This window comes from Portunus trituberculatus, chromosome 41 (assembly GCF_017591435.1).
Source record: "Portunus trituberculatus isolate SZX2019 chromosome 41, ASM1759143v1, whole genome shotgun sequence".
Taxonomy (NCBI): domain Eukaryota; kingdom Metazoa; phylum Arthropoda; class Malacostraca; order Decapoda; family Portunidae; genus Portunus; species Portunus trituberculatus.
Genome location: NC_059295.1, coordinates 17,224,723 through 17,240,414, shown reverse-complemented (window position 1 = coordinate 17,240,414; position 15,692 = coordinate 17,224,723). Strand labels below are relative to the sequence as shown.

General features: G+C 40.0%; 2 protein-coding genes across 3 annotated transcripts in view; one reads left to right on the top strand and one right to left on the bottom strand.

The window, feature by feature from the left end:
* Positions 1 to 1,994: 1,994 nt before the first annotated feature.
* LOC123516884 (kelch-like protein 12) lies at positions 1,995 to 12,898 on the top strand. The gene is given in 10 exon segments (XM_045276606.1): positions 1,995 to 2,587; positions 8,621 to 8,783; positions 8,897 to 9,314; positions 9,438 to 9,686; positions 9,830 to 10,043; positions 10,543 to 10,562; positions 10,564 to 10,722; positions 11,299 to 11,488; positions 11,641 to 11,778; positions 12,034 to 12,898. Coding segments are annotated over 10 exon segments (1,845 nt in total). The 5' UTR covers positions 1,995 to 2,505; the 3' UTR covers positions 12,246 to 12,898.
* Positions 12,899 to 14,459: 1,561 nt separating this feature from the next.
* The window catches only part of LOC123516883 (filamin-B-like), a 145,205-nt gene continuing 143,972 nt past the window's right edge, over positions 14,460 to 15,692 (bottom strand). For both annotated transcript variants that reach the window (XM_045276603.1, XM_045276604.1), the window contains one exon: positions 14,460 to 15,674. In XM_045276603.1, coding sequence (XP_045132538.1) covers positions 15,546 to 15,674 — 129 coding nt within the window. In that variant the 3' untranslated portion in view covers positions 14,460 to 15,545. The remainder of the gene's footprint in view (positions 15,675 to 15,692) is intronic.

Here is a 15,692-nt window from a genome sequence, read left to right as displayed (position 1 = left end):
GTTTATTGTCTTGTTCTGTTTTAGTCTTTTCCCGTTCATTGTTTACCTACAGTAGGTACATTTATTTGGTATTTCTATCCAGATACATTTGGCTTGTTATTTTTTATTCACTTTGTTTTATTTACTAATTGTTAGTCTATGTTCTCATTCTACCTATCATCAATCACTCAGGTAAATGTTATTTACTTGCTTACTCCTTGTAACATACCATAACACTATTACGAAGATGCTATATGATGAACGTCTACCGTAGCAAGTTATACCTACTATAACCTGTCTACCGTACCTACACAACTCTCTCATAGGAACGTAAGAACGCAAGAAAATGAGGAAAGCTGCAAGAGGTTGCCAGTCCTACCCGTGGCAGTCCCTGTATGAACAAAGCTACCTATAATTCCATCTAACATCCTCATCTATGAATTTATCTAATTATCTTTCAAAGCTCCCTATTGACTCAGCACTAACAATATGATCACTGAATCCGTTCCATTCATCAACCATCCTATTACAGAACAGTTGAACCTTTCCGCTTCTTTTCTAATAATCTAAATTTCTTAACCTTGAACCCATTATTTCTGGTTCTATCCTGGCTACTTATAAGAACTTTGTTCATATCCCCTTTGTTATAACTCCTATGCCACTTATATATTTCTATCAGATTCTCCTCTTAACGCCTTTCTAAGGAATGCAAATTTAGTGTATTCAATCTTAACTTCGTAAAGGAATCTTCCTCATCCCCTGTATCCTTTTTTTTTTTTTTTTTACGCCATGTGGGCTTTTTCACGGGAATTTCTGGGCTAAAGGGGATACTTTTTTTTTTTTTTTTTTTTTTTTTTTTTTTAGATATATTCCTTTGCACTGATTCTCATAGACCTATATCCTTCTTACAATGTGGGGACCAGAACTACAACATAATCTGGATGCGGTCTGACCAGCGCCAAATACACCTTTAATATTATTCAATTCCGAATTTCTGCTTTTAACATTCTTTCAATTAATCCAAGTATCCTGTTTGCCGTTTTTCTAACCTCTATGCATTGTTTTCTTATTCTCAGACCAAGATCGGTGTTAACTATAACTCCTAAATCTTTTTTATATTCTGAACCCATGCAGCAAACACCCCGTTGTTTATCGTCTACGTACGTACCTATAGTATGGACTTTCTCTTTCTACGCTAAGTACTTTGCATTTGTTAATTTTAAACTGGATTTGCCATCTGTCTGTCCATTCATTCATTCTATCCTAATCTGCTTGCAAGGTGATGGCATCCAAATCTGACCTATCTACGTATCACCGCAAATTTACTTACACCACTACTAATTTCACTATCCAAATCATTGATATATATTAAAAAAAAAAAAAAACTGATTCTGAGTTATTCCTGTGGCACTCCGCTAATTACTCGACTCCACTCGGAATTAGAGCAGTTTATTACAACTCTGTCGCCTCTCGCCTAACCACAACCTTATCCTGTCTAATATTTTGTCTTCTATCCCGTGCTCCCTAATCTTTCTCAAGAGCCTTTAATGTACCTTATCAAACGCTTTATTAAAATCTAGATATAGGATGTCATAACTATCACATATCTTACAATAAACAAAACCATTACTTCTGCAAGCTTACCTAATTGTTTACTTATCTATTGATTATCGACAAGAAATCAGTAACTTCGTATAGATCCACTCAAAACGAACATTAAACGTCAACTTACCTAGTTCTTAAAACTGATGCCAGTGATACCAAAGAAATGACAGCAAAATTAACGCAACTAACAACATACAGAAAACCGCAACTTTGTTGAGATAAACCCAGCTCGAAGCTTATAGCAAGTTCAATCTTCTTAAAAACGAATACTAATGCACTAATACTAATGCAACTGTAAAAAAAAAAGAGCGAAATAAGCATACTATACATTTTCCCTCACTCTAATACAGTGTACCCATTAACAACACAGGTTTTCTATGACCAAAACCAAACACAAACAAAACGAGCCAGTCGTTATCATAGAAGACAAGACAAGCTGTGAAATTGAGAAGTTGAAAGTAAACACTGATTCTGTATAAACTGCCGACTGCTAATTAGGAAAGCATAATGTGAACAGGTAGCGTGAAACAGTATGGGGATAGAGAGAAAAGCAGAGGGCAGGCAGTAAGGAAGGAAAAAAGGAAGATGTGTTGAGAGGCAGCCGATTATAGGGAACTGTGGTCACAAAAGGTGATCTGCAACACGGTACAGTAACAGTTTATTTACACCATATAAAAACCTCTGGTCGATACGTAAGAGGAAAGACTACATCCCCTCAGCTAACCCGTCACGCATAGACACCAACGAACAGCTGACACGGAAAACAACAGCTGGTTAAAACAATGAAAGGGATGGAGGTGATGCTCAAAGTGAAAACTGTGCACGATCTTACATTTCTACATCGAAGTAGTTATATAATGAGTGTCAGTCTGTACATCCAGCACCGTCACAATATGAGTCGTAATTAAAGTGGTAGCTATCATGAGTGCGCCGTGCTGGTCATGCAATCTGGTGGGTGAGGATCACCGTGCTCCACCCTTCGGGCTCCCCTCCCTCTGCCATGGTACGTACTCCTTTGGTCCTTCCACTCCAGTACGTGCTCTGGGTCAACGGGACTGTACTCTCGTGCATTACTGCGTCATCTCAATTATTTTTTTCAACAAGTGTTAGTGAAGGTTACTAGTGTTTCCAGTCATTGAGTATTCTGGCCTTGAGTTGTTGAAGGCCTGTGCCCACCAGGAAATATTGTTTGGAGGTAATATTTGTAAACAATGGAAAATATTTTGAAATTAGTTTGAAAATATTTGAGAAATCCTCCCATCCACTCTTCCATTCATTCATTCATTCATCTTTCCCTTCATCCATCCCATCAATCCATCACATTATCTAGTCATCTACCCATCCATTCATCCATCCAATTGTCCGTCCATCTATCTGTTCATCCATCCAATTATCCGTTCACCTACCCACTCATTCATTTAATTATCCATCCATCCATCCAATTATCCGCCTATCTATCTATTCATCCATCCAGTTATCCGTCCATCTATCTAATTATCCATCCAATTATCCGTCTATCTATCCACTAATCCATCTAATTATCCGTCTATCTATCCACTCATCCATTCAGTTATTCGTCCATCTATCCACTCATCTATCCAATTATCCATCCATGTATCCACCCATCCATCCATGTATCCATTCATCCATCTAGTTATCCATTAATCTATCTACTAATCCATCTAATTATCCAGCCATGTATCCATTCATCCATCCAATTATCCGTCCATCTATCCGCTCACGTATCCAATTATCCGTTCATCTGTCCACTCATCTATCCAGTTATCCGTCCATCTATACATTCATCCATCCAATTATCCGTCCATCTATCCACTAATCCATCTTATTATCCATCCATGTATCCATTCATCCATCTGATTATCAGTCCATCTATCCATTTATCCATCCAATTATCCGTCTATCTATCCACTCATCCGTCCATCTATTCATCCATGCACTCGTTCATTGATCCATCGATGGAAAACTATTCATCAAACATATCCCAAAAGTTTCCAGACTGAAATAGTTGACAACGATTTCTGGTGTATATTGGGTCATTGCCACTGCATGTAGCTACTGTACGTATTTGATTTCTGACAGTAACGCATTCGTGTGTTAAGAATTATATCCCTACAACGAAAGATTATAGTTTGATATATGTACTTCCTTGCAAATGTGTGTGTGTGTAATTCACCTCGGTCGTCTGCTGGTCACCCAGCCAGTCTTCCCCATTACGGAGCGAGCTTCGGGTAGGACTGAGACCACATCACACACAACACACACCGGGAAAACGAGGCCACAACCTCTCGAGTTACATCCCGTACGTATTTACTGTTAGGTGAAGAGGGGCCACACATTAAGAGGCTTGCCCATTTGCCTTGCTGCTTTCCGGGACTCGATTGTGAGTCGAGCGTGCAAACCACTACCTACACTATGCGGTGTCTGTGTGTGTGTGGACCATATTCTGAAATACTTCTGCCTGACACCTCCACTATTAGATGGCTTTAGTTGAAGTGACGTGTTTTTTTTTTTTTTTTTTTTTTTTAGCGTTTTTGGGTATTCTAGTGACAGATTAATAATACGTTTTCATTATTCAAACGAGAAATACTCTTGAGAACCCGGATATATATATATGTATATATATATATATATATATATATATATATATATATATATATATATATATATATATAAAATTAGTCATCTCGGTACCCTTTGGAAAATAGTCATGGTGAGAGAGCAAAGCGTTTCTGAATATTGGTGTGTGTGTGTGTGTGTGTGTGTGTGTGTGTGTGTGTGTGTGTGTGTGTGTGTGATGACTTATATACTACATCGCTCCGCACAATTTTTTTCGTTCAGAGCATTCTATTTTTTATTTATTCATTTATTTATTTATTTATTATTATTTTTTTTTTGGTATTATGTTACTGCAACTCTACTACTTAAATATTCCCATTCCCTGTTTCCTAAACACACGTACCGAACTTCCTGCCATCCTTATCGTAAACAATAATTTTTTAACCCTACCTTCATAAGTTTTGCTATAGGCTCACGACGAGAGAGAGAGAGAGAGAGAGAGAGAGAGAGAGAGAGAGAGAGAGTTCATCTGGTACTAGAAAATAATTGCGTAAGAATAGTACGGAAAACAAACAAACCACCACTGCAGGTCCTTGGCCATGATTGTTTTGAAGGTGTCACTGCACTTGAGTGGAGTAGTGTAGTGCCGACAGAACAGTATTAACGAGATAATAAAGATACAGTGAGGCCGGACTGAACTGGCTCGGTTTTAAGAGTGTAGTTTCAAGGCCCCTCCATTCCATGAAATCTTTATTTTTTTGGCATTTTTTTTTTCTCTCTCAACATTTTGATTTATGATTCTTGATAGGTATTTAATTTTTCTTTCTTTCGTCCTTGGTCCTACTGCACTAGTCATCAAAACGAAAATAGAAGTGATTTAGTTATTTACATTTGAAAAAGTTTATGACACACACACACACACACACACACACACACACACACACACACACACACACAAGCGCGCGCGCGCACACACGGCTTACGCAATATCAGCAAGCACACACGTAACATTGGCAATAGCTGTGGCACCCCAGAGCCTTCTTGGCAGTCTCGAGGCACCGCTCCCACTTGCGACGAAATGTACATAAACAAAAACAAATACAAATGCTTATACCTCTCTCTCTCTCTCTCTCTCTCTCTCTCTCTCTCTCTCTCTCTCTCTCTCTCTCTCTCTCATGCTTAGAGTTTTGTTTACTTTTTATTTACATAAATACATATGAGGATGGTATAACATATGTGTACGTATGCGAGAGGAACTTTTTTTTACTGTTTGTTTTAATGGATAAAAATGTCTTCATGATTTTAGTAAAAGAAAAATATTCCATGTATACAAACGTGTGTTTGCAAGTGTATAAACACATGATTAATTCTGAAAATGTCCTCATTATCTGAACACACCACACAGCATACAGTCACATCATGTACGAGTATACTTATATGTTGTCTTTTCTACCGGACTGGCTTGGTTGGTATCATGCAAGCATCACGTGATCATGGGGCTCGCGTCAACACACACACACACACACACACACACACACACACACACACACACATTCCTTTCATGATTGCAAATGTATTTCTGATAACACAGATAAATAAACTATGTTGCAAAACATTTTATATGAACAGATTTAGATGGACTATTATTACTCGTATATCTTTTTTTTCTGAAGGAATTGTGAAATACATTTACAGTAACTACGTTGCTTTGTCTAGGCCTCCCAGTGTAGGATTGCTAGTCTTATGAATACATAGATTTAAAAAAAATGTGTGTGTGTTTGATCTGCTGCAGTCTCTGACGAGACAGCCAGACGTTACCCTACGGAACGAGCTCAGAGCTCATTATTTCCGATCTTCGGATAGGCCTGAGACCAGGCACAGACCACACACCGGGACAGCAAGGTCACAACTCCTCGATTTACATCCCGTACCTACTCACTGCTAGGTGAACAGGGGCTACACGTGAAAGGAGACACACCCAAATATCTCCACCCGGCCGGGGAATAGAACCCCGGTCCTCTGGCTTGTGAAGCCAGCCCTCTAACCACTGAACTACCGTGTGTGTGTGTGTGTGTGTGTGTGTTGTCCTGCTGGTGCTGGTGATGCTGTTGTTCCGGGGTTGCGGGTCACGTGATTGACATACTCCACTCAGATAAGCAGCCAACTCTACCAGGCTTCCCTCGTGTTGTCCGCCTTGACCATGGCACTACGTCTCCACTTACCGCCACCACCACTTCTCCGCTTCCTCATTTATCACGCTGCCCCTGACCTGTGCAACACGAGGTGCCTGCTTTTTCCGGAGGCTGCATTCCCAAACACTTAGGCGACTTATCTTATTGACTGCTTTTATCAGGCCGCACTGAAAGTTAGTGGGGGTTTCCAAGGATATTTTGTCATGATGATAGTGATAGGTTGGTAAAAAAAAAAAAAAAAATACACGCCATTAGCAGGATTAACTTACGTATGAAAATCTGGCGAATGATCTGTATATGTATTCCTCGTTAGAGATCTGAACATGTTGAAAATGGTGAGTTGGGTTATGATTCATGTTCTTATTGTTATTATCACACCTGTCACCAACGTTTTGAGTGGAAACTTTCGGAGGACAGAACCACGTGCAGGGAATGGAAGGTTACATAAATCATCTTACTCTGTTATCTAACGTTGACATTCACAGCACGTGGAGAAAAGTTTGATTAGCATACAATAAGAAAGATTAATTTCATAGCTATTAATCAAAAGGACTATATTTGAGATGTCGCAGAAAATAAAAGGTTTATAACATCCATATTATTGAAAAAAATTTGATAATAGTGAAAGGGCTGAAGTAAATAAGGGTTTAATATCCTGATGAATGGGATGATGTAATATGATGATATGTTTACTTTTTATCAGTGTGTGTGTGTGTGTGTGTGTGTGTGTGTGTGTGTGTGTGTGTGTGTGTGGTGAACGTCCCCGCTGCTACTGTCCCGGAATCTTGAGTCAGGTGACGTTGTCTCTATAGATTAGCAGCCCACAAGCTTTTGTCCCGTGCCGTTCACCTTGACCTGCTGGAAGTTCAACAGCACTGACCTCACAATATAATTACGTGTATGAGTATAGGATTAACAAGCAGAATGATGACAGTAACACGATGAACAAGCAACACAAATAATTTATGATGGCTAACAGTAGTAGCAACAGCAATAACACAACAATAACAACAGCAGCAGCAACAACAACAGCAACAGCAACAACAACAACAAACATAATAATTATAATAATAATAATAATAATAATAATAATAATAATAATAATAATAATGCCAGTTACCAAGTGCCTAACAAACTTAAACGTCGTAACACACACACACACACACACACACACACACACACACACACACACACTACCTACCGATCTACTATCTCAACACCCACCAGCCAGCACATGGGCCTGCAGACATGTTATCTACCTCCAGCTCGTTATCAGTCACGGTGATATAGCCAGACACGTCTCGAAACCAAGTTTTTACACGAAACGTTGAACCAAATTGTATTGCATTATTGCCATGCTACTGCAGACTCTGGTATTTGAAGCGTGATATTGCAGAATGTCGGGTGATGCTGTTCGTTTTCAATCTCTCGCAGGTTATTCGTCTTGAGGCCAAGGGGCAGTAATGATTTGTATTTAAAAAGTACCTGTCGAGACATGAGTAGTGGTATGGTGCACTCGTTTTGTCCCTCGGCGCACATGTTGCCTTGCCGAGCCACAGCAGGCTCGCCACGAGCACCAGTCTGAGAGAAATTTTAGCTGGGAGAGGACGTCTGGTGCATCGCTTCCTTGGTCTTTATTTAGCTCTGTTGCTCGGTACAACAAAACGCTCTGGTCGTCTAGCAACTAGTCGGTAAGTTCCATCCATTACTATTTCCTCCTGTTTCATTCTATATTGTTTCACAAAAAGAAAGAAAAAATAAGATTGGCTAAAATTTAAATGTAATCATAGAGAAGTGCAATTCTAATGAAGTATATTATTGAAGAATATTATACACTCCCGTAACCTGTGAGCTAGTGGGAGTCGTGCACGTAGTTGTAGTCCACCAGAGCGTAGGCACCATATCTTTGTAAGCATCAAGGCCAGTGTGGACTGTTGTCTACATATTAGTACGCAGGTGTGGTGACAGTTTGCACTTGTAGTTTGGCTTGGCCATTTCCTATTCACTATACTGTTCCACCTTCCGCCATCAGCCGCGCATCAAGTCTTCGGCTGTAACTATTAACCACTGCCATAAATACTCAAGGTGTCCTTGATGTCATCAACTGATGTATATGACTCATTCAGGTGAAGGCAAGATAGACTTGCATAACGTCACCCAAGTGTATATGTTCAACTTTAAATTGTTGTATGTATAAGTGTGAGGAAATTAGACAAAAATCCTCAATGACAATTATATATTCTTGATCTACTTGTTATGCTGACCAGACATGGTAGAGGGCGTGTCGGACAGCGGCTGGCACGCCACCCTGACACGGGGGTTGAACGAGGCGTGGCAAACCAGACTATTCACTGACCTCGTCATCAGGACTCAGGACCAAGTCATTCATGCTCACAAGGTTATTCTCGCAGCAGCGTCACCTTACTTCAGGTCAGACCAGGTTATTTTGTACATTCTTATAATGCATGATAGAAGTTATGCTCATACATTTAGTAGTACAAATGATTGTTTCTCCCACTTATTATTGCCGCCCTATGTTATAGAGCCATGCTGTCCGCCGGGTTGGTGGAGGGGCAGACGCAGACCCTCGTGCTGGAGGACGTGTCGGGCAATGTGCTCAACACAGTGCTCACTTTCGTCTACACAGGCCGCGCTTCCCTCACGGAGCACAATGTCCAAGAGGTGCTCACTCTGGCAGACTACTTTCAGATACATTCCTTGAAAAAACTGTGTTGTTACCACCTCAAAACCCATCTGGTGTCTCGCACTTGTCTCAGAGTATATGAAGTGGCAGCCCTTCACAGGTGCAATGATCTGGCTGCTGAGGCATTGGCATTGGCCACCTCCCAGTGTTCTGAGGTGCTCGCCCAGCCAGACTTCCTTACTCTGCAGCCCGAGACGCTACTCACGCTACTCAAACAGCCTTACCTCAGTGTCGAAACTGAGGAAACACTTTTCGAGGTTCGTTACGTAATAGTGATTCTTCAATTTCAAATCTGTTGTTTTATTATAATTTTTCTAACATTACAACCAGTATTGTGGCAGTGCATTGGCTAAGTAACCATGCATAACTGTGTGTTTCAGGGTGTAGTGGATTGGGTTTCCAAAAATCCTCCAGAGCGGCAGAAATGGCTGCCTGTTCTGATTAAGAACATCGATCTGGAGTTTCTCAAGTCTAACAGGAACAAGTGGCTGACTGTGCTGAAGGAAAAGCAGCTCTTAGAAGACCTTAAAAATGTCATAGAACCTGCTGTGGTGGAATGTAATGGCGACGATGAGGATTGTGAAAACCAGTACTCTCAAAAGACGATAAGACACAGTGCCATGGAAGAGGTGACTTTTGCTGTTCGCAATGTAGATTCATGAAAAATAATAAATTATAATAGAAACAATATAATAAATATATGATACAATTACAATTTCCATCACTCATACGAAATACAACATGGATTGCTAAAAGACGTTTTTGCATAAAGGTTCTGCTTGTGATGGGAGGAGAGTCCAACGGGCGGCTGCTGCGGAACACCGAGTGCTTTGCGGTGGGTTACTCGTCCTGGCGGTGCAGCATTCCTGAGGTGGCGAGAAGACCTAACAACCGTAGTTACCATCAGCTGCAGGTGCTGCCTCCCATGCAGCACGCACGAGCTTACTGTGCTGTGGCTACTCAGCAAAACATGGTTTACGTTCTCGGTAAGAAGTGGTGCTGCCATGCAGATGTTATGAGACAAATACGTACGGACTGTACATGAAGGTTTGCCTATGCGCAAGTTATCTTTAGAAAATCTCAAAGATTTCATGAAGAAAAAAGATGCTTTAACTAAATACTAAGAAATTAACATTTGAAGCAGATCCAGATACACCCCTTATTAAGCCCACGTTTGTCACCTTGGATTGTTCGGACGAAAATCGTCATATTCCATACAAGTCTACGGATGTGTTACTCCACATGCATAGCTATTATTTACCACGTTGGACGATGGAGCTTGCCACTTTAAAGTCTAAAGGATAATATTTACATAATTTGCATCATTCTTTAACGATAGTATAGGTTTTTCTCTTGAAGTACCTTCCGTTTTCATATTTGTATGAAGTTAATAGCATTATTGAGGAAAGTACCTTAATATCAGACTTGTGAAGATTTGTTGATGTGATTATTACTACAAATATTATTATGAACTATCTCTTTCAGGGGGACAAACTACCAAAACCTTTCCTTGCATCGTGTGAGTGTTACAATGTTCTCAGCAACAGTTGGCACCACCTGAATGACTTGCCAGAGGCCATGCATGGGTCAGGGGCTGCCTTCCTTGATGGTAGCCTATATCTGGCTGGAGGGAAGTCACAGGAGCGTTATCATTCAGGACTCTGGGTAAGTGCATCAGACAATAAAAAATGCCCACTCGACTTTGTGTATAACAGCTTGAAATACCTATTGCTCTGCAGTACAAGTTGTTATAACAATAAAGAGGAGAGCAGATGAAGGCTCACTTCATCCTCTTGAGGTTGTCCCAAGGGAGAAGTTAAAACAGATTCATGAAATTATGAGAAACCCATTTGTGGATAATTGTGATAATGTAATACATTCCTTTGTGTAGGAAGGATACGACCTGGTTGCACATTCTGCAGCAGGATTGGAAGAATACTTGTCATATTTTCTACCATGAAAAGTATGTGGCAGGGGAACACAAATTTTGATCTGCGTTGTCATTGCTATGAGACATTTTTTAATGTTCTTACCTTGGTACTCCTATATAGATAGATCATAGTATGATTTAATATTTCCATGAAATCATTAAGATCTTTGTTTCTTTGATTTGATAAGATTATGTGAATTGATTTTACCTTAATCAAGTTAAGAAAACTGCCTTGGACCACTTCCCTCCTCCTTGACATCAGCATATTCAGATGGCTACAAATAACACCAGATCTTTTTGTTTCCTTAAAGGTGTATAGTGAGTACAAAGATACATGGTCAAGTCGTGGCTCCATGGGGCTTGGCAGGGCACACTTTGGTCTGGCAGCACTACATGGCTCCCTGTATGCAGTGGGTGGTGTGGGTTGGGCAAAGGGAGGGAGTCAGATCTTGGACTCCTGTGAAAAGTATGATCCAGGAGCAGATGTCTGGGTTCCTATTGGTGAGTATACTGCAAAATTAATGCTATCCCATATCCTGAAAATTTTTTAGTGTTTTAAAAAGGTAATGGACACTATTAAGTATCATTATTATAAACAGCCATTAGTAGATGAATGCAAGATAGCTACACAGTTGCCTCTCCTGTCTCTTCAGCCTCACTGGGCCAAGCACGGGCCTATCTCGGTGTGGCAGTGATCCATGACCACCTCTATGCTATAGGAGGCTACAATGGCTCACAGTGGCTCAACTGTGTGGAAAGATACGACCCTCTCAGAGATCAGTGGACTTCAGGTCAGTAATACGAGTAAGAGTGTGTGGCAAACAAATGTCAGTCCTGTGTCACTTGGTTTTCAGTGACGTTTGGCAAGTTCAAGTTTTGTTTGCATTTGATCCAAATTTAAGTTACATGGATTATCTAAAAGTACATTATCATTAATATATAGTTCATGTAAATCTCTGTTTTGAATGATATTATGGCTTCATAACTTTAAGCTACTGCTTTCCTAATAAGACAGCTACCATGACTGATACTTTTCTGTTCCTCAGTGTCTCCCATGATCAGTGCACGGAGCAGCTTTGGGGTGACAGTCAGTCATGGGAGGATCTACTGTCTGGGAGGCTTCAGTGGAGAATCAAACCTAAACTCAGTTGAGAAGTACAATCCCCGCACTAACATGTGGCACTGTGTACAGTCCATGCAGCTGCGGCGGTATGGTTTGGTGGCAGCAACTGTTAGTGTTCCAGGAGCAGTGAGGTGATGACTGCTGTATGCTCATGTGTGAAGATCCTCTAGTATCTCAAGCTATGAAAATGCCATTGTGATTCAGTATCAAGAAGCTGAGGTTGCTTTGCATTTGTGAGTTGCTCATGTATGAATGTCCTATTGTATCTCAAGATGTGAAAACACAGTAAAGTCTTATGTTAAGATGTTCAGTATGTTTGAAAGAGTTGTCTTGCATTCACCAATTCCTCTCTGATGACAGCTGTATATTGTCTTACAGTCTCAAGCTATAAAAATAATAGTACCAGAGTGCATGTTTTTCTTCTGATTTAAAATGACATACTTTCAATGTGATGTGATAGGCTGTAACATGAGTTCACTCTATGAGGACAATACTTGATATGTGAAACCTAATCTTCCATTTATGTAAGCAATAAATGTTGTAATTCATTGATGAAGCTAGAAATATTTGCAGAAGGAATGATGGTATGGAAATCTGACTTTCTTCCAATCAAGTAATGAAGACATGTCAAAATGAATGTTTTCTTGCTAACAGACCAATCTTAATGTTCAACACTAACATTTGCATACTCCATGAGTGCTTCTGCATTGTGTAGCGTGGTGAGTGTATCAATCAGAATCTGTACCTGTGTATTTGTGTGGTGGTGTAGTGAAAGAGATGCCATATAATATGTGTATATATTACCTCCTCAATGGTAAACATCATCCAGTGTTATGGGGCCTGTTCCTGGGTAGACTTACCTCCCCTTTCACCATCCTGCTTAAGTCTGTGTGGCAAGAGACACTAGCTAATAGTGTGCAGCACCAGCCAAAATGGCTGCTCCAAGGAAACCGCCAGATGTCAATTGTGCATCACAGAAGAGCTCTTTTAACTATCCTATGATAGACGATGCTGTAGACATTATTCTTTGAAATTAAACTTTAAGGAGACGAGAGGAGAGAAGAAAAGAGAGGTCAGAGGGTTCTGAGATTCAGGGATTAGGTACTATATACGGATGAATGGAATTGATTTGACAATCAAATACTTCTCCTTGCGGGGGGATGGAGGCTAGTTGTACTACCTTCAGAGGCTGTGTGGGGCTAGAGCGCACAAAAACATCAAACCCCATTGATCTACCCTTTCCCTGCTATAGTGAATTTTATTAGTTTACAGATGGTCATGTACTGTGCTCTGAAATGTGGCCATGAAGTAATTTTCTGAAGTCTAATGCAATAATGGTTCATAATTATTAATGCGTCTTTGTTATGGAAGGTACAGTACCTTGGATCAAAGGTCTTTTTTTGTTTTTTTTTGCATGTAAATATAACTGCCCCTGAAAATAAAATTAAATAAACAAATGAATAAACAAGTAAACAAACAGTAAAATACATAATAATGATAAAAATAATGATGATAATAAATATGCAATAACAAAATGAAATCACTTAAAAAATAAAATAACTATATAATTGAAAAACAATAAACGAGCCTGGTGTTTCTTAACATGCCTTTAAGTTCCTTCAGCTTTGTGGCACGTTGCAATTCCATAGAATGGGATTTAGCACAGTAATGCCAAATGAATCGCAACAAAATGCATTCAGTACAGTAGTATATTTACCGTTTACTTAGTTTTCTATGACTATCTTACAACAGTTTAATTTCAATTTGGCAATTTCTTTATTAACTTATCTTTTTTATTTTGAATTTCCTTATACACAAAGTACTAGAAGATTTCCTTATTCAAGCAATAACCACATTCCAATACTTTTATCAAGGCAACTTACCTAATTAATGCTGCTTCTTAACAGGCTCGTAAGTTAAAATGTCATTCCAATTTATTTTCTCCCTTTATGGATATTTATGCCTTTATAATCCAATATTTTCTTGATACTATCTCTTCATCTCTTGGCAGTTTATCATCCCACACCTCTGAATGAGAAAAGCATATTCTTTCCTCTCTTATTCCTTCTGTGTTAAATCACTACAGAAACAATGATCTTCCATTTCTACCAAATTAAGCTTGCTTCTCCACCTATATCTAATCCTCAGATACAGATCAGGAAGGCAGAAATTTAAATAGACTACACACAGTCCTGTTCTCTTGTTCTATGGTGAACAACACCTCATAAAATGGACCTTGCTGTTCAAAAAGATGCACTTGATGAAAACCATGATAATTTCTTTTTAACCCAAATCACTTCATATATTGACAAATTGATGAAGGAAATAAAGGAGAGTTATATACTCAAATGTCATTAGTATAAGTTATTAATTCAACCTGTACAAAGTTAAAATTACTACCTATGATTGACCACATTCTCTGATGAGCTGTGGTGCAAGGAAGACACCACACCAGGAAGGGGTTTCTTATTGCCTATTACAACTAAACATGTAAACAACAACAATCAAAAATATAAATCTGACTTCTAGATGAGTAAAATGCAAAGGTGAAGGTGTGATACAACACATGAATCATGATTTTGATCTTGGGAAACTTGTTGGTAAAAGAACCTCTGGTTGTATCTTGCTTTATGGATATCCTTGAAAAATTATTTTTGATATCTCAGAGTTGATTCAAATTTAGCAATGAAAAAATTTAAATTTCAAGCAAAATACTGACCACTGACAAGGTGGGGTAATGTTACATGGGCTGAGCCCCACTAACTACCATCTTGCCTCTACTACTGGCTTCTCAATGTGACAATGGTGTTCATATTTACATTGCGAGTATGGAATGCAATTGAGTGGCAACCTAATTTCATGATGAGAACTAACCTCATTGTGCTCTGCTAGTTGTTCTACTTGGGTCTTCTTGTGGATGACAACAATGGGAAGGCAAGCTCAGGAAAACAGGGACCAGAGCTAGCTATCGCCACTGATATAAATGTATATACAGATGCCCTCTTGGGATCAGGGTCCACCACCCTAAAAGTTATCAGCAACAACTCTGTAGCGACTAAACTTGTGTGACTTCACACCAGTGTGTACAGAGCCATTTGAGGGCACTGAGCGTCGAGGGACCATGTGGCGGCCCTTGGGGGTCGATGATGGCAGTGTGGAGTAGCATGGAGAGCAGCTCCATGTCGACATATAGAGAGGCACAGGTCTTTGAGGATGTGAGAATGCAGGCTGGGGAAGAGAGTCTACAGGGGAAGGCATGTGTCTGCGGTGGGTGTGTGATATGGGTTTCACTCGCCGCAGAGGAGTGAATAATCGACCGTTGGTGAAGGGTGTGGCTCTACCTGGGGATGGGGTAGATGGAGTAGACCCCACACTCCGGCCATTACTGGAAAATGTGATGTGGGGGATGACGCTCGGTGGGGACCCAGGACCCCCTCACAGCTGTGCTTGGGAGCCACGCCAAGACATCTGGCCAAATGTTACTGCACCATAGGTGGTGCCATAACCGATGCTACCATAGTAATCACTCTGGGCACCACCAGCTCCACCTGGAGAATACCCACCCTGCAAAGGAGACAATAA